The sequence below is a fragment of the Hylobates moloch genome, unplaced genomic scaffold (assembly GCF_009828535.3).
Source record: "Hylobates moloch isolate HMO894 unplaced genomic scaffold, HMol_V3 SCAFFOLD_2, whole genome shotgun sequence".
Lineage (NCBI taxonomy): Eukaryota > Metazoa > Chordata > Mammalia > Primates > Hylobatidae > Hylobates > Hylobates moloch.
In genome coordinates, this window is record NW_026652277.1 from 39,593,171 (window position 1) to 39,612,457 (window position 19,287).

The window sequence follows — 19,287 nt, forward strand, 5'->3', positions numbered from 1 at the left end:
ATATTATAATTGCTTCATCTTTAAAATTGTGCATTGTATAATGTCTCCAAATAATTTATTTTAGAAAAAAATGTGTCATTTAAATAACTATCACAGCAATTTGAGTACTCAGGGCACCCTTTTTATTATTTTTTTTTATTATACTTTAAGTTCTGGGATACATGTGCAGAACGTGCAGGTTTGTTACAGAGGTATGTATGTGCCATGGTGATTTGCTGCACTTATCAACCCATCATCTAGGTTTTTAAATTTATTTTTATTTATTTTATTTTTTTTTGAGACAGAGTCTCACACTGTTGCCCAGGCTGGAGTGCAGTGGCGCAATCTCAGCTCACTACAAGCTCCGCCTCCCGGGTTCACACCATTCTCCTGCCTCAGCCTCCCGAGTAGCTGGGACTACAGGTGCCTGCCACCACGCCCAGCTAATTTTTCGTATTTTTAGTAGAGACGGGGTTTCACTGTGTTAGCCAGGATGGTCTCCATCTCCTGACCTCATGATTCACCTGCCTCGTCCTCCCAAAGTGCTGGGATTACAGGCGTGAGCCACCACACCCAGCCCCCATCATCTATGTTTTAAGCTCTGCACGCATTAGGTATTTGTCCTAATGCTCTCCCTCTCCTTGCTCCTCACTCCCTGACAGGCCCAAGTGTGTGATGCTCCCCTCCCTGTGCCCATGTGTGCTCATTATTCACCTCCCACTTATGAGTGAGAACATGCGGTATTTGGTTTTCTGTTCCTGTGTTAGTTTGCTGAGAATGATGGTTTCCGGCTTCATCCATGTCACTGCAAAGGGCATGAATTCATTCTTTTTTATGGCTGCATAGTATTCCATGGTGTATATGTGCCACACTTTCTTTATCCAGTCTATCATTGATGGGCATGTGGGTTGGTTCTAAGTCTTTGCTATTGTGAATAGTGCTGCAATAAACATCCGTGTGCATGTGTCATTATAGCAGGATGATTTATAATCCTTTGGGTATACACACAATAATGGGATTGCTGAGTCAAATGGTATTTCTGGTTCTAGATCCTTGAGGAATCACCACATTGTCTTCCACAATGGTTGAACTAATTTACACTCCCACCAACAGTGTAAAAGCATTCCTATTTCTCCACATCCTCTCCAGCATCTGTTGTTTCCTGACTTTTTAATGATCGCCATTCTAACTGGCATGAGATGGTATCTCACCATGGTTTCAATTTGTATTTCTCTTATGACCAGTGATGATGAGCTACAGAATGGGAGAACATTTTTGCGATCTGTCCATCTGACAAAGTTCTAATACCCAGAATCTACAAGGAACTTGACCAAATTTACAAGAAAAAAGCAACCCCATCAAAAAGTGGGTAAAGGCTATGAACAGACACTTCTTAAAAGGGCACCCTTCTGATGAGTGGGAATCATTCTGTATCTACTGAGACAAGCTACCTTCCCTTGTTTCCTAAATCTTCCCAAAGGCTTATTTTTGGGAAGCCGCATATATATTTGAAATATGTAACTTTGCCTTTTTGTTGTTTGACAGCCTCAAAGTTCTTTTTTTCATGAACCTAGGGTATAGTACAATACAATGAAAATGATTTCATAAAGTATGTTTAAGGAATACAAGATAATAATAACCTTTTCTTATTGTGAAATAAAAGGATGTCATGAACAGTAGGGTTCCTTTCTGAAAATTTGAAGAAAAAAAGTAAATTGGAGACAATATCTATTGCTGTATAAATAGTAAAACTTCCTGCTTTCAAAGAATTGGCATATCTTCTCAAACCCAAACACTAAAGACCATGGCCAAAATGTCTAATTTATATAGAATTTTTTTGTATTGTTTCTGTAAAGACTATAATGTACACAGCAACAAATGCAACATTATTCCTATATAAAAACATTTTTTTCAAAATATCATTCCAATCTATATTTAAATAAAACCATGTGAGCACTCCTGTTTCACTATATTCATTTCAAGGACACTTACAGATACATTGTGTAACAATTTTCTGCCAATATCACAGCAGGTTGATATACTCAGCTGCACATAACTGCAGTATTTTTATTAAAGCTTTGAAACTCTTGAATGAGAGGTGGAGCACTAAGTGTAGACATTTAATGTATTAAATTTCTAAGACTTCAAAGGGAGCATAATTAACTCAATGCTACATAATTTCTCCAGGGACAGAAAAAAAAAAAAAGATGCAAACAGAATTGATATGCTTATTTTTCCCCTTAGCAATTACATGACAATGTTAAGTGAGCAATTTCTTTGATAAAACTCATTCTTCTGACTTTAAAGTTAATATTTCTCTTGAATATTTCAATGACTTTGCATGCTAACTTATAAAGTATAGAAAACAGTAAGGTTGAAAGTTCTGCTATTCCCCTTTTACCAGAATTTCTCCCCTCAACTTCGCCCTGTTTAAGGCACTTGCTGAACTTGGTTGTGTCTCTGACCTCATCATAACCTTTAGTTTCTCTGTCTTTCCTAATTTCTCAAACCATCAGTTTCTTTCTAGCTTCATTTGCCTTTCTGTGTATCGTATAATCCATGGTAAGCCATTTTCAATAAATCCTTTTCGGATGCAAAAATTCTGCACCCCTTTGACCTGCTAATAACCTGTTTGACCAGTTTCAAACTCTGGGTGTCCTCTACAATCTGCAGAGGTGCAGAACATAGCTGGAGGAAGTTAGAGAAGAACATGAGTTAGATCTAGAGAGGCCTTTAACTTATTCAACTATATATTTGGAATTCAACAAAATATTACATATTATATTTTTCAAATCTGAAATGCCATGATTTAATATTGTTTCATAAAATCTATAAAAACTGGTCTTAAATGTCCCTTATCGTTGTTGAGCTTTAATCTCTAAAAATCTGAAAGAATATTCTGAACCTTTCAACTCAAGAAAGTTAAAGGAGATGACTCCCAGAGTCTCATGAAAATATGAGGAATTGAATACGTATATAAACCAACAACCATGAGAAAATGAACAGACGCCATCAGAAAAGTGTTTTGCCTAAATTACTGAAAAATAAAAATGAAGCAGTGATATTTGATCAGAGGAAGCAGTGACATCTGGCAAAGCAGGGTGGCAGGAGCCATAGACTAGAGACTGTCATAAGGGCAGCAATTAAGCATCAAGACCTCTACCTGCAGAGGCCTTTAAGTCTTGATACTTGAAAAGGCTAAATAAAAGGTAGTGTGAGATGGAGAGCTCAAAATATGGGAACATAGAGGATTCTTGTCACTCACAGTAGCGAGGTTCTATAAAATCCTATGAATGCTGTGTTTATGAATACTGAATCATTGCTCCTAGGGGAATGGTTTGGTCCTTTGTAAGCCTCTGCCTTTTTTGTACTTATATTTAAAACCACTTTATTTAATATGCATTGCTGATTCATTAACATTGAACTCCTGGCCAACAGCACTATAACTCTTGCCTATACACAGATTATCTAGCACAGGTATTTTCTCTGTGATGCACATCACAGCTTTCTTGTGCTTAGGGACACTAGACCAGCACTTTAGCACTATGTTTGGGAGATATTTTAAACAGGGAAATCACTGATGAAAGCACAAAAAATTGAAAAAGCCACTAAATAAATAGATAGAGAAAAGAACACTTGCTTGCCATGGAGGCGCTAAAACAAGAATGCAAAGAGCAGCTTTATTTGACCTTAATTACTAACAACTCAAGTTTTTGAGCTCTGCAAATATATGATCATGAAAGTGCCCTGAGTATTGATTTTGGAAATACAAATAAAGTTTAATGAATAGGTGAATTTGCAAAAACGAAATCAGTTAATAAAGAAGACTGATTGTACTTAAATGTATGTTGATTCTCACATGCTGTCACATGCAAAATGTTCCTGAAAGCTGACATTTATCCCTTTAAAAAAAAAAGTAAGAAGCACAGGATTCTCTTCTAAATAAATAGGTGAATTTTCTAGGTGAATTGAGGCAACTAATGTTGCCATTATTATCCAAGAGCAAGGCAACGTAAAAACACGTGCAAAATCTAGCACTACCTCCAGTAGAATGACCATATCCATCTTCTATCTACTTAATCTAAATGATCAAATTACCGTTATGTAATAAATTAATGCTGTTGATGTTCTGAGGTAAATAATTTTTTAACTTAGGAATTTATAATTACCTACATTATTCATCAAGGATGAAGTTAGAATGAATATATTTTCATATGTGAAAATAATGACAATGATTGTGGATGCTTGTCATTCACAGTAGTTAGGTTCTATAAAATTCCTATGAACACTGCATTTGTGAATATTGAATCACTGCTCCTAGGGGAAATACAGAGTTTGATCCCTGCCAGCCTCTGGTTTTATGCACTTCTATTTAAAGGCACTTTATTTAATATTCATTGTTGATTCATTATCATTGAACTTGTGGCCAACAGCACTATAACTCTTGCCTCTACACAGCTTATCTAACACAGATGTTTTCTCAGTAAGAAAAAAACAAAACAAAACACTCTTCCTTCAGAAGTTACTTCAAGATATTTCCCAGCAAAGCAGGAAACTAAGAAATTGTAAGACACAGGAACCAGGAATTTGTGGATCTGACCCACTAGAATTTATCTGATTTTAGGGATGCACCAGAAATTGAGCAGGAAAGGGGGTTCTGGGAGGAAAGGGTGCAGTCAGGAAATGGGGATTTTGGAGACTTGTTATTGAAAACAATAATTTAGAATTTTAGTAGCCAAAGATGAAGAAAAAGGTAAGAAAAGCAATAACTCAAAAAACCTGAAGCTGAGTGATAAAAAAAACTAAACATAATCATATCTTAATAATTTGTTGTATGGTGAACAATATTTATAGTGATAAAATATAAGCAAATTACAGATTTTCATCTTATAAAGCCAACTTTTAGTCAAGCTATGAATGATTTATTTCTGGTAACAGAATAGAAAATACATGCTTCCAACACACTCAATATAAAAGTAAACCTGTGAATCATGGAAGCTGAGAGGTAGAAGAGTAGAAAAATAGTGAATGAACTTTTACAACTAGTATATTGTCTTTGCAGATACTATACTGTCAACAGTAGTTGGTATGGAAATAGAAGTGTAACTGTGTTATATAAAGTTATTTAAAATTGTGCTATAACTAGTAATATATTGAGAGGACGTGCAGGTGTGGGTTGAAGGACATGAAGTAAATCATCACTTAACATATAAGAAAAGGTAGGTAAGAGATAAACTAATAAATCAACCAATAATATTTACTAGAGTAAGTAAAAATTAAAACAAAAAAGTTAAAGAGTGAAGAGTCATTTAATCTACTGATATGGTTGGCTGTGTCCCCACCCAAATCTCATCTTAAATTGTAGCTCCCTTAGTTCCCATGTGTTGTGGGAGGGACCTGGGGGAGGTACTTGAATCATGGAAGCAGTTTCCCTCATACTGTTCTCTTGGTAGTGAATAAGTCTTATGAGATCTGTTGGTTTTATAAGGGGTTTCCCCTTTGGATTGGCTCTCATTCTCTCTTGCCTGCCACCATGTAAGACATGGCTTTCACCTTCCGCCATGATTCTGAGGCCTTCCCAGCCCTGTGGAACTGTGAGTCCATTAAACCTCTTTTTCTTTATAAATTACCAGTCTCAGGTATGGCGTTAGCAGCAGCATGAGAATGGACTAATACATTTACCAAGGGAATATTATACAGCCATTAAATATTATTAGGGGCCAGGCACGGTGGCTCATGCTTGTAGTCTCAGCACTTTGGGAGGCCGAGGCGGGCGGATCATGAGGTCAGGAGATCGAGACCACGGTGAAACCCCGTCTCTACTAAAAATACAAAAAAAAATTAGCCGGGCGTGGTGGCGGGCGCCTGTAGTCCCAGCTACTCGGAGAGGCTGAGGCAGGAGAATGGCATGAACCCAGGAGGCGGAGCTTGCAGTGAGCCGAGATTGCGCCACTGCACTCCAGCCTGGGCGACAGAGCGAGACTCCGTCTCAAAAAAAAAAAAAAAAAAAAAAAAATATTATTAGGAACACTTCATATGTCTCAATAGAATGATCTCCTAGAAGTTACTAAGTTTAAAATTCCAAGCTCAGAATTTAAACGTAGTATACAACTATTTATGTAAGAAAAATAATAAAAATGTGTGTGTGTGTGTCTGTATGTACTTGGAATGCCACAGAAGAAACATTATTTGCCTCATGAAAAGGAACTCAGGTGTTTGAGGAACAATGGCAGGATATTACCTTGCTGAACCTTTTAAATTTTGAACAATGCAAATACACAGGGTATGCTAAAAGTAAATACAAATTAAATTTTTAAATAAAAAATAAATACTTCTGAAAAGAATAACTGGAGGTAGAAATAAATAGACTCTTGTTTTTAATTTTAAAACCCTCAGTAGAATTTGTTTTAATTCTGTTCATGTATCATACACATGCACACACACACACAAACACACACACACACACATTCTGAATTGTTTGCCCACCATTGTTTACCTGATTCTTATTTTTTTTCAAGAGTCTGGTGACACAACTTACCTGTGAAACTTGTCCTAACCCCGGCTAAGCTCTCTGTAGCATGAGTCAGTTCTCCTACAGTATTCCAGAACATCATTGATCCATCACTATTATAGAATTTTCTTTCACATAGTAATATTTAATTATATCTGCCTCCTCCACTAGACTGAGTGAAACTCTAGATCACACAGAAATAATGTCTCTTTGTGTCTTCAGAATTTCAGTGTACTCTTTCGAATTTAGTTCTGCTTGTCTTTTGAATGAACTGCTCCCAGCACTAATAGGGTCAGCCTATTCCCTACTCAAAAGAAACAATCCTGGAACCCATGGAGGAGGTGGGATGTGTCTGAGAACAACTAATTGAGAAACAGGAACCATCTTGCAGGTCAGAGAACAGTATAATAGAGTGAGCTTAGGCTAGGATAGAGGTGGTGGTAGTTCACATTCTTTCTGCCATTCCTACATCATTGCTTAAGATCCTGTGGAATAACTTGTCCACAGTTTGGAGACACAAAATCAGTGATTATAAAAGATAAGTTACTAAAAAAAAAAGATGGTGGATGAGTGGGGAAAGAAAGAAAAGTCTTTAAGGAAAGATAATAGATTTTATGTGTTTGGGGACCAAGATGGAAGGGATACATTATTATAAGTATAAAGTTCAGGGTCAAGGTTGGGGGACAAGGTGAGAAGTTAAGATCATATCAGTTGAAACTGATTATCAGAAATACAAGGATTATCAATGAAAATTCCTTTAATGAAGTCTGAACTAATTCCGTCTACCTTTGAAGCAACAATTGTAGGTTATTGGTAAGGAGTAGTAGTCCCCTGGTAGAGCTTCATGAATTCTAACACTCTGGGGTCTTAGCTCATCAATATTATTTTTCCATTCTACAATCTTCTCCTCATCACTGGTTGCTTTCCCAACACCTGTGTAAAAAGGCTCAGCTTGTTTAATCCTAAAAATGAAACAGATATCCCTGGGTCTGATATCAGTCTCATGGGATTTTTAAAAATTTCAAACCATAATTTACCCTTACTTTCATCACCAAACTTCTCAACAGGGTAGTCAACACACCCACCTCTACCCATTCCTTTCCTAGCCCTTTGCCTTCTTGCTGCATGCCCTGCCTCTGTGCTTTTGTTTATGGTCTTCCTGCTGCTTAGAATGCCCTTTCCACCTTTTTCTGCCTGATCCAATCCACATGTCCTTTAATGCTCAACTCAAGAAGCACCTCCTTCAAGATACCATCTATAACAAGCTCCTTCCTCAACATTTCATGACTGTATACTTTACCTCTGCAACCAGACATGGCTGGCTCTGGAGATCAGCATAGATGTATGTGTTCTGCCATTACATGCATCTTATAATGCTGATACTCTTTCATTTTCCTTCTCCAACACCAGGCTATAAACTTGAGAGGAGGAATGGAATCTTTGTTGTCATTGTATCGCTAGTGCCTAGCATAGTTTCTAGGATGAACTGGAAAACCAATGAACTAGTGAATCAATGCGTATTAAACTGATGAAAAACAAAGAAACTACATCTCAAGCACTGACCTTTTTCCTGGTCTCCAGTCATGCATTTATAACCAACCTGTCTGGGAACCAAGGTTAAGTGCACAAACTCTAGAGACAAACTCATTGGAATTAATCCCAGATCTGTCTCTTCCTAGTTGTGTCATCTTGACAACTTAAACCCTATACACCTCAGTTTTCTTATCTATAAAACAAGGATGATGTTAGTACCAACTCAAAGTCTTTTTATGAAGATTATATGAGTTCATTTTTTAAAAAGGTCGTAGAAAACAGTAAGTAGTAAGAAGATAGCGGCCAGGCGCGGTGGCTCACGCTTGTAATCCCAGCACTTTGGGAGGCCAAGGCGGGCAGATCACGAGGTCAGGAGATCGAGACCATGGTGAAACCCCATCTCTACTAAAAATACAAAAAATTAGCCAGGCATGGTGGCAGGCGCCTGTAGTCCCAGCTACTCGGAGAGGCTGAGGCAGGAGAATGGCGTGAACCCGGGAGGCGGAGCTTGCAGTGAGCCGAGATCGTGCCACTGCACTCCAGCCTGGGTGACAGAGCAAGACTCCGTCTCAAAAAAAAAGAAGATAGTAAGTACTATAAAGGTGTTAAAACATAGTTAAGACCACCTGAAGAATCCACTGCTAGCTCAAATTTTACAGGATCCAAATTGAACTCTCAAACATACTCCTCTGCTTTATTTGCTCATAACAGCTAATGGCACCTGTTATGGGTAAAGTTGTGTCATCACTACCTCCTTCTCAAATTTATATGTTGAATTCCTAATACCCGGTACCTTAGAATATGACCTTATTGGAGATAAGGTCTTTACAGAGGTAATCAAATTAAAATGAGGTCATTAGGGTGAACCCTCATCCAAACGACTCATGTCCTTATAGAAAAAGGAAATTTGGATACACAAACAAACAGGAAGAGAAGAAAATGTGAATAGACATTGGAAAAAGACAATTCATCTACAAGCCAAGGAGGGAGGCTTAGAACAGTTCCTTCCCTCACACCCCTCAGAAGAAATCAACCTTGCCAACATCTTGATTTTAGATTTCTAGCCTCCAGAACCGTGAGATGCAAACTTTCTGTTGTTTAAGCCTATGGCAGCTCTAGCAAAGGAATACACTAGCATTATCTCTGCTATAATGAACTACCCAAGATGGGTCATTTATAAAGGAAAGCAGTTTAATTTTCTCACAGTTCCACATGGCTGAGGAGGCTTCAGGAAACTTACAGTCATGGTGGAAGGAGAAGCAAGCACCTTCTTCACAAGCCAGCAGGAGAGTGAGAGTGCAGGGGAAACTGCCACATTTAAACAATCACATCTCGTGAGAACTCCCTCACTATCATGAGAACAGCATGGGGGAAACTGCCCCCATGATCCACTCACCTCCCACCAGGTCCCTCCCTCAACACATGGGAATTACCATTCAAGATGACATTTGGGTCGAGGCACAGAGCGAAACTGTATCAATATCACTTCTCTTTTATAAATTCCTAACCCATGACACAAAGTCCAGTTCAAATACACCTGCTCAGTGAAGTTTTTTCTGATCTCCTCTAACAAAAATGACCATAGATGCTTCAACCTCATCTATTGCAATTTTAACATCCTAATTTATATTACATCCTCTGTGGACTTGCTTCCATCTTCCAGATTTGTGTTACTTGAAGGAAAGAACCAGTTTCTTTAAAATTGGAAATATTTTATATTATGAAAAAAATGTAGTAGTTCAATAAGATTCTCTAAGTCATTTGCTGAACTCAAAAAGTAAAATGTTTATATTTGTCTTTAAACTGCATAATGAAGTTTCCTATTAAAATGAAAAATTTGATATTACTGACGGTTTTCCACAAGTTTTACCCTTCCTAGTGATTTATATTCTGCCTTATGCTTTTTGATACCAACTATATTGTGAGTGTCAAAGAACTTCTAACATGTTCCTAATTTGGAATCTTTATAGCAGTACTTCAGGAGCTAACAGAAGCATAATAGTGAAACGAGGCAAAAAAAAAAAGAAATAAATTCCCTTCCTCAAATTTAAAATATTTTTTAAAATTCCATGTGAAAGTATGTAATGTCATGACCAGTTCTATCACTATGTAACATTAAAAACTTGAAGTGGGGCGAAAAGACTTGACAATAAACTTTTACAAGGCAATAGCAGGCATTTTAAAACATAGAGATGTTATACCCATCACTAGAAAGTCTTAATTGTATTTTTACTAAGTTTCAGAGCTTCTAACTAAATGAACAGATACAATTAAAAATTTGAGGATGCAGCATCATAAAATGAACGGTGGTCATCATTTTACAGAGTTTCAGACACTTAATTATTTGTGTTGGTACAAAGTTCACAGAGAAGATATAAATCTGTATATGTTTTGTAACAGTAATCATGTTTAGGCAATAGTATCCTGATTCAAATAAATTTATTTTACAGAAGTAAAATTTTAACTTACAAAAAATACTAAGGATTAGTTAGAGAGCTGTGCACTTGTGAATTTATTCTTGATCTTGCCAGATTCATTCAGGTCAACAGCACTTTTAAACTTCTATAAGACTTCTTAAAATTGTTCTGTCTATGTGCCTAAATATATATAAATACAAATGTTCTCAGAAATTAACTGGACAGTAAGGGATAAATGAGATGAGCGAGGCATTCACTATGCTACCTCCATTAGTGTTAACAAGAATTGGGTAGTTAATTCCCTCGCACTGCTCTTAATTTTAATCTCCTCTGTAGGGTCTATTCCAAGGCTTTTAATTGTTTTGCACAACTCTCACCCCAAAACAATTTTCACTTACCTCAGTAATGAAGGATTTGGCTGTAGCAGGATTCATAACAAGGATCGCTCGCCTAAGAGTGTCTCGATAGCGATTCAGTTCTTCTATTCTCATGGTGTCAAAGAGAGTGGTGATCATTTTATTGATGTTGTTTTCTACCTTCTGAAGTGCAACATCCATTCCCTGCTGAGACACTTTGTCCAAGAACTCCTGTATTCCACGGATATCTGGAAACATCAAAAGCCCATCAATATACATGTGAATTATTGTACAGAAGGAAGGCATAAGCTATTTCACCTATATCAGAATAGATTATTTTTCCACATTGTAGGCTGTCTAAAATTACCAACTGAGTAGCTGACGGAACTCTCAAATATGTTTAAGGTTTGGTACATTTTGATGTGTTCACATGAAAAATGTAGGAATTGTTATTTTTTCAATGGATTTCTTTCTATCTACATGGAACCTAAATGATGCCAATGCTAGAAATGTTAGGTGAGGGCGCACGGAGGTGGTAGGAGAGATGCCCCATTTTTCTAGAGCAAAACAAGAAGAAAGGAAAGACATTCCCTATTTTCCTTAGCATTTTAAAGAGTAATATTAACATCATGTAAGCATGAATATCATTGATGACTGATGAATCTGAATCAAGATTATGAATGTTTCTTGAAATAGGCAACAGTATCACTAAACTTGACTTTTATCAGTTAAATAGAAAGTTTCAAAAGGTTATCTTCAAAGGGCCTCAGGTCACTTAGACCACAAATGAAATCTGCATTTTAATCTATTTAATGAGTATTACCTCCTTAGATAAATTTGGAAAAGTTTGTAGGAGATACCAAGTTTGCCTTAGTAACGAGAAAATACTTAATGTGCAAAACATATTTTTTCAAAACATATTTCAGCATTTTAGAAAATGTTAAGCAACATTTTTGAATGTATGATGATCAGCAAAATATTTACCTACTTATTCCAAAATAGGCAAAGTTCTAGAAATTTATCAAATTAAAATGTCCAGTGTCCATGTCACATTTAAATAAGAAAAGTAAAGTTCAGTCTAAAGAGTTTATCATTTGTACTTTGATGTGTATTTAAGTAACAATAAATGTCTGCAATATCACAAATATTTCTTCCTAGTATCAGATTGCTTGTTTATAGAAGAAGATATCTGAAATAAGTATCTGGCACAATGCAAGCTTAATATAGATTATGCTATAATCTTAATATAGCAGATTTTCTTTTACTATATCATAAACTATATTTTTTATTACATATCCAAAGAATAAAATATTTAAAGGGCAAATACTAGAGAAACAAGTAAATGGGATTGTAGGGAACTTATGAATAGACTAGATCTCAAAATCCTTAATAGTGTGTGCTTGCCTGCATGTAAAATTTGCCTTTCAATGGTAATAGTTAATTTATGTATTTTTCAACATACAAACCAGAAAAAGCAGTAAGTAAATCCACAGAACAGGAAAACAAATAGCCAAAAATTTAGAAACTACCTATACTCTTATAAACATTTATATTTGCAAGGTTACAAATTGACTAAAATAACAATTTTGCTTTCTTCTTCTGATTGCTTTCATTTTAAAATAGTTGTTGTAAATATTATATGTTTACCTATCTGATGACTTTCAAAATCTTTACAACATATATACTGTATAAATTCTATCTTACATTTCTTATCATTAATTATGTGGTAAACTCAGTATGTTACCATCAAAGCAGGTTAAAAGAATAAAATCCTCAGCTAGGGCAGAGGATGAGATAAAAGAGGTGGAATAATAAAGGTGTTATGGTATTCATTCAATACACAAGTCAAAATGTACATAAGGGTGCAAGATTCTGAACCATGAATTAAGCAAAGAGTTAAATTTGATGGAATTTGGTTCACACTGGTAGAGGTACAATAACAAGACTATGTACATGCTAAGCAGATGTTCTTAAACTTTGATGTGAATCAGAATCATTTGAGAAACTTATCAAAAATACACAAGCTTGGGCCTCACCCCAGAACCCATATACCTTTAGAATACACGTCAGAGGCCCAGTGTGGTGGCTCACGCCTGTAATCCCAGCACTTTGGGAGGCCGAGGGGGGCAGATCATGAGGTCAGGAGTTTGAGACCAGCCTGGCCAATATGGTGAAACCCCATCTCCACTAAAAATACAAAAATTAGTCAGGCGTGGTGGCACACGCCTGTAGTCCCAGCTACTTGGGAGGCTGAGGCAGAAGAATCGCTTGAACCCGGGAGGTGGAGGTTGCAGTGAGCCGAGATCATGCCACTGCACTCCAGCCTGGGTGACAGAGTGAGACTCTGTCTCAAAAAGAAAAAAAAAAAGAAAAGAAAAATACATGTCAGAGCAGACAGAGCAGATTATTGATTTCAAATTGTAAGTTGTTCTTTATTTGAGTTACTTAAATTGTACATCTGAATACAAGGCAAACAAAACAAAAGTTACACTGAAATAGATCCAAGATGCTCAGAAAACAGAGCATGACTAGAGAATAAAGTTTCAAATTACTTATTCTCTGTGAAATCTTCTGATTACAAAAATAAAATACCAGTGCTAGTTTACATTTTCACTTTGAGAAAAAACTTGTTCTCCAAAAACATTTGTTGAATATTAGACACAATGCTAGGAGCTAGGAGCACATCAGTGAGTACCCATCCAAACATTAAAACAGACAATAAACAAGTAAACAAACTAAAACAACAAAGCACATTAAGTGTTTGGAAGAAAACAATGAATGCATTGGTAGATGATAATAGGGTGAGGAGGAGGATCTATTTTACTTAGAGGAAGGTTTCTCTGCAAAACTAGTATTTAAACTCTGAGGTAAAAGATAAGACAACATTATCCAAGCAAATAGATAAGGAGAAAAGGCAACAGCTCAGAAAATGCCCAGGACATTAAAAAGTCTGTGGATCAAAAATCTATAGGAGACCACTGTGGTTGCAGCCTAGCTAGTGAGACATGAAGCTGGATGGAGAGGAAGAGTCGGGTTATGTAGATCTCTGTGAGACACAGGAAGAGGTTTTAATTTTATTCTAAATACAGCTTTAATCTATTGAAAGTTTCAAGTAGAGGATCTGCCTTAAGTGGATGACTGGATATGTGAGCAGAATGAAAAGCACTTTAAGTCTGGAAGTGACGTGTTTGATTGTATGTTTTAAATTGGGGCTGGGCATGCTGGCTCATGTCTGAAACCCCAGCACTTTGGGAGGCTGAGGTGGGTGGATCACTTGAGGCCAGGAGTTCGAGACCAGCCTGGCCAACATGGTAAACCTCGTCTCTACTAAAAATACATAAAATTGCCCAGGCTGAGGCACGAAAATCGCTTGAACCTGGGAAGTGGAGGTTGCAGTGAGCTGAGATTGTGCCACTGCACTCCAACATGGGCGACAGAGTGAGATGCCACCTCAAAAAAAATTTTTTTAATAAATAAATTGATCTAGTAAATTAATTCTCCTTAATTTGAAACTATATAACGTTTTTTAGCTTTAATTTTTGATCAGAGTGATAAGTATACTGAAAAGTGATGTGACAAAAGACCACTATAACCCCTCTGTTTCCTAACACTGGAATTCTGGTTGTCACTTCTTAAATATGTGACTGTAACATTTTTTGAAAATTTCTCCTCAACTGTAAATGAAGAATTTATTTGTTTATGTTTATTTTTGAGACATGGTCCCACTCTATTAGGTTGGAGTGTAGTGGCATGACATCAGCTCATTGCAACCTCCACCTCCCAGGCTCAAGCGATCCTCCCACCTCAGCCTCCTGAGTAGCTGAGACTACAGGTGCACACCTCCATGCCAGGCTAACTTTTGTATTTTCGGTAGAGACAGGGTTTTGCCATGTTGGCCAGGCTGATTTGAACTTCTGAGCTCAGGCGGTCCACCTGCCTTGGCCTCCCAAAGTCCTGGGATTACAGGCATAAGCCACCACTCCCAGCAAAAAATATTTATCTTATAGAAGTCTTCAAAGATTGATTTTGCAAAAGTGTCTGTGTGTGTTTGCTGTGTATATACAAAATCTAGTGTACGGTCTAACATATTGTAATTCCTTTATTGTTAGTAACAGAACATGACTATTTGTTAAGAGACCACCATTCTTCCCACCAATAGACCAGATTGCCTTAATTTTACTGATGGCTAGCTACCCGAAATGGCAAGCATAAATTACAAGGTAGACTCATGGAATGCAGGAATTAAGCATAGTTTTGCTTATTTGAGGAAATGACACCAAATACCCATGATATGTGGCAATTGGTAAGTTCAATGAGAGAAGATTCGGAGCCATGCTGTTTATGAGCTGCTCTGTGTAACAGTCATTAAAAAAGAGAGTAGGCTGGGCGCAGTGGCTCATGCCTGTAATCCCAGCACTCTGGGAGGCCAAGGCAGGCGGACTGCCTGAGGTCAGGAGTTTCAGACCAGCCTGGCTAACATGGTGAAACCCCGTCTCTACTAAAAATACAAAAAATTAGCTGGGTGTGGTGGTGCATGCTTGTAGTCCCAGCTACTCAGGAGGCTGAAACAGGAGAATCGCTTGAACCCAGGAGGCAGAGGTTGCAGTGAGCCAAGATGGCACCATTGCACTCCAGCCTGGGCAACAGAGGGAGACTCCATCTCAAAAAAATAAAAAATAAAAGAGAGTAAGCCTTTGGTTTTGTTCAATGAACACAAACATCATCACACATCACAATCATTCAGCTACATTATCTGTATGCTGATTAGTTGGCAGCCAATGAGATGAGTTCTCTGTGTTTCAGAAATAAAGAATATATGGTTCCTGACCTCAAGGTGCTTCCAGGTGAGTGGGGATGACTAGGTGCTATTTATGGATAACAGAAAGCTAAAATAAGTTTCTGTAGTTTCCAGTAATTAATTCTACTGACCAGATAATTACATAACAACAGGAGGTGGAAGGCTCATTAACTGAGTTATTAAACATAAGATTGGGGGAGGGGGAACATGTTTTTTCCATGGCACTATAAAGGAACTTGTGGTAGGCAGAATATTGGTCTCCCCAAAATGCTCACATGTTAATCCCTGTAATCTATGAATATACTAGGTTACACAGCAAAGACAAATTAAGGCTGCAGATAGAATTAAAGCTGTTAATTGTCTGATCATAAAATAGGGAGATTATCCCATATTATTTGGGTGGCTCTAGTGTAATCGCAGTCTTTAAAATTGGAAGAGGGAGACAGAACAGGAGCATCAAAGGGAGGTCTAAGTCCTGAAGAATGTATTGAGACTCAGCATCTTCAGAGAGATGCAAGGCTGCTGGCTTTGAAGATGGGGGAAAGGGATCTTGAGTGAAGAAAGGTGGGTTGTTTGAAGAAGGTGGAGAAGGCAAGGAAATTGACTCTTTCCTAGAACCACCAGAGAACACAGCATTGCTGACACTGATTATAGCCCACTGAGATTCCATTTCAGACTTGTGATCTAAAAAATACTATTAATAACCTGTATTGTTTAGGCCTCTAAATTTGTGGTAATTTGATACAACAGCAATAGAAACTAACATAGAACTGTATTTTAATCCATAAGTCTGCATTTTTCCAAATCATAATCCACTGAGTTTTATTTTGGAGTCATCTGGAAAACCTGTCGAAAATGAAGATTTTTGCTCAATCCCATTTCTATGGGATCAGAAACTCTCAGGAAAAAAAAAACAAAAAAAACAAAAAAAAAAAACAAGGGATTTTTCTCTTACTTGATGCTTCTTAAGAGACTATTTGGGAACCAGTGCTCCAATTTCTTAACCTTCTTTTTGTTACAGACTCTTTTGAGAAAATCAAAGATTATGAATTCTCTCTCCTCTCAGTAGATGCACATACTGAAAACATTCTGCACACTGCCAAGATTACAATCTCTTAGTCAACTCTGCTTGCCTCCCTTAAAAGTAGTTATTGTAGAACCTGGATTAGCATATCGTCCCTGATGTTAGTGATTTTTTTCTTATCCAGACTGTGTAAGAGGGTAAGGTATAAACATTTCCATGCTAAAAAGTAATGTGAGGTTTTGTTTAAAAATAGAGGAAAAGTTTAGATAAAAAGATAGCAAACACATAAATACTTTCCCTGAAAACGTTTCATTGTTTTAGTTACTATTTAATTGTCCTTCAGGCCTAAGAAAAGCGTATTAACTGTAGAAGGTTGGGTTCCCAGGAAGCGGACTCGGGTGGAGACTGGAGACCAGAGAGGCCATCAGGGACTGCTCTCGGGAATAACACTGTGCCACAAGGGAAGGGAACAAGAAAGAGCCAGCAGAGGGCGGCCACGCTGCAGTCTCAGCAAAGACCTGCAGGGAGCTCTGGAAGTGGGATGGTCTTCAGAGTTATCCCAATTAGCGCTGGTGGAAGGAGGAATTTTACACCCCTGTGTAGCCTTTGGTGAGGTGGTTCTCCTAAGCGGAGGGTAATTCATAAGGAAAGTAGTCAGCGGCAAGCCCTCTCAGCATTTGGGAGAAGATAGCCTTCAGTTTTGAAGGGGGATTTCGGTGGCACAGGACAGAGTCCATCCTGAATTTTTCCTTACATTTATCAAGTCAAAAGTTATTGTTTTGGTTTTCAGGGTGCTTTGATGATATGTAAAGCCTTTATAAATCATTTGCAGTCAACATTTCCATCTTTCATTTATAAAACAACTTTTTTATCTAGGGGAAAACACACTGCATTTGGTGTAAGAAAACTAGGTTTGGATTCTTAGCCACCAGTATAACCCTGTTAACTTGGAATTGTAGTTCCAAGTTAACAGCGTTATACTGGTGGCTAAGTAGTGGATGTCTTTTATTTTTAATCTTCCCAATATTTCTTTTCCTTTATTCAAACAACAAGATGCCACTTTTCATTTAAGAAATAAATCTGGATTCATCCCTTGTTTTCTACATGTGCCAAACTCTCTAAGTTGCATTGCTGGATGGTCATGTGTCCTGGGCTGGTTAGTTCGAACTCTCCATGTCCTCTGGCCTAAGTAATTTTTTAAGGGATAGTACTGACTCTAGTTTGAAAACATTAAATCAATGTTTTCAGTATGCAGTGGAGACCATAAATAATCCTCTGATTCATCCCAAAAGTTGATTTTTTTTTGTGTGTGCATGAGGGTAACAAAAAGTGTACATATCTACCCAGCATACTGGATTTAGTCATTTCCATGTTAAGATATTTTGTCAATACTTATTATGCATATCTAGGTCTCTGATTTTCAGAAACAATTTAACAAATTACAGTGAAGATTGAAATGTGAAATATGGATAATCAGAAGAAGTGGACTTTCTTGTGTATCACAAATTGTCCCAATGCAGTAGTTTTGTGATTGCAGGAGCCAACATGTCTAGTGTGAAAGTAACTAAAGTGAAACGGAGGCAAGGCAGCTGTTCACTAGACTTTCAAACCACATGAGTCAATTTTTAAAAAGCTATTTTGAAGTAAACTTCTGCTATTTGTAAGAGAAAGGGTCTTGACTAATACATTTTTTTTAAAGCAAACATCTGATACTTTGATAAGGAAGACGAAGGCTCAGATCCTGTCTTTGAGGTGCTTCCAGTTTAGTGGAAGAAATTAACATTTAAACAGAAAATGATATTTTAATGTGATAATGCTAATAACAACATTTATCTTGATTTTCTTCTGCCATTGTTTAATAGGAAAATGGAATAAAATATTGATAGGAACTAAAAGTTGATGTCTATAACATTCTAGCAACCATCAATTTCTCAGATATCTGTACTGTGTTACTTATTTAGGCCAGCTTCCCACAATAATCCTCCAAGAGGTAGTGGCTGATTGAAGCTTAATGATTCATTTTATTAAATCACGTAAAATAATGACTTTACTATCATCTGTAAAGTAAGATTAATTTTAATCTCTCTACTAAAATGGTTTATATTAAAGTAGATTAGGGTAGGAAAAAATCCTAGGAAATATTAGAATTTAACGTATATTTCTAAAATGACCCCAAAAAAGGCTTTTAATCAGAAATATGACACGCTATTGCTCATTCCGCACCAGTGGTCAGCATCCAAGTAGATATTTCTCAACATATAAAAGTGGAATTCATGAAGATAGAGAGCAGACTGGTGGTGACCAGGGGCCAAGAAGGGTAGAGGGGTTAAGGGAATGGAAAGAGGTTTATTAATGGGTAAAAATATATCCTTAGAAGAAATAAGACCTGGTGTTCAATAAATCAATAGGGTGACTATAGTTAAGATCAATTGATTGTACATTTCAAAATAGCTAAAAGAAAATAATTCAAATGTTGCTTTGCAAAGAGAAGATAAATATTTAAGGTGATGGATATCCCAACTACCCTGATTTGACTACATGAATTTATCAAATTATCATATGTACCCTGAAAATATGATATGTACATGTCATATGTATCAATGTTAAAAATTTGAGAAACATAAACAAAACAAATAAATCTCTTTCAAGTCTTTGCTTACCATGTGCCA

General features: G+C 37.0%; 1 protein-coding gene across 1 annotated transcript in view; it reads right to left on the reverse strand.

Annotated features, from left to right (window-relative positions):
• The window catches only part of GRID2 (glutamate ionotropic receptor delta type subunit 2), a 1,490,978-nt gene that overhangs the window by 669,474 nt on the left and 802,217 nt on the right, over positions 1–19,287 (reverse strand). Inside the window, exon 4 of the mRNA XM_032139113.2 lies at positions 10,839–11,044. Coding sequence (XP_031995004.1) covers positions 10,839–11,044 — 206 coding nt within the window. The remainder of the gene's footprint in view (positions 1–10,838; positions 11,045–19,287) is intronic.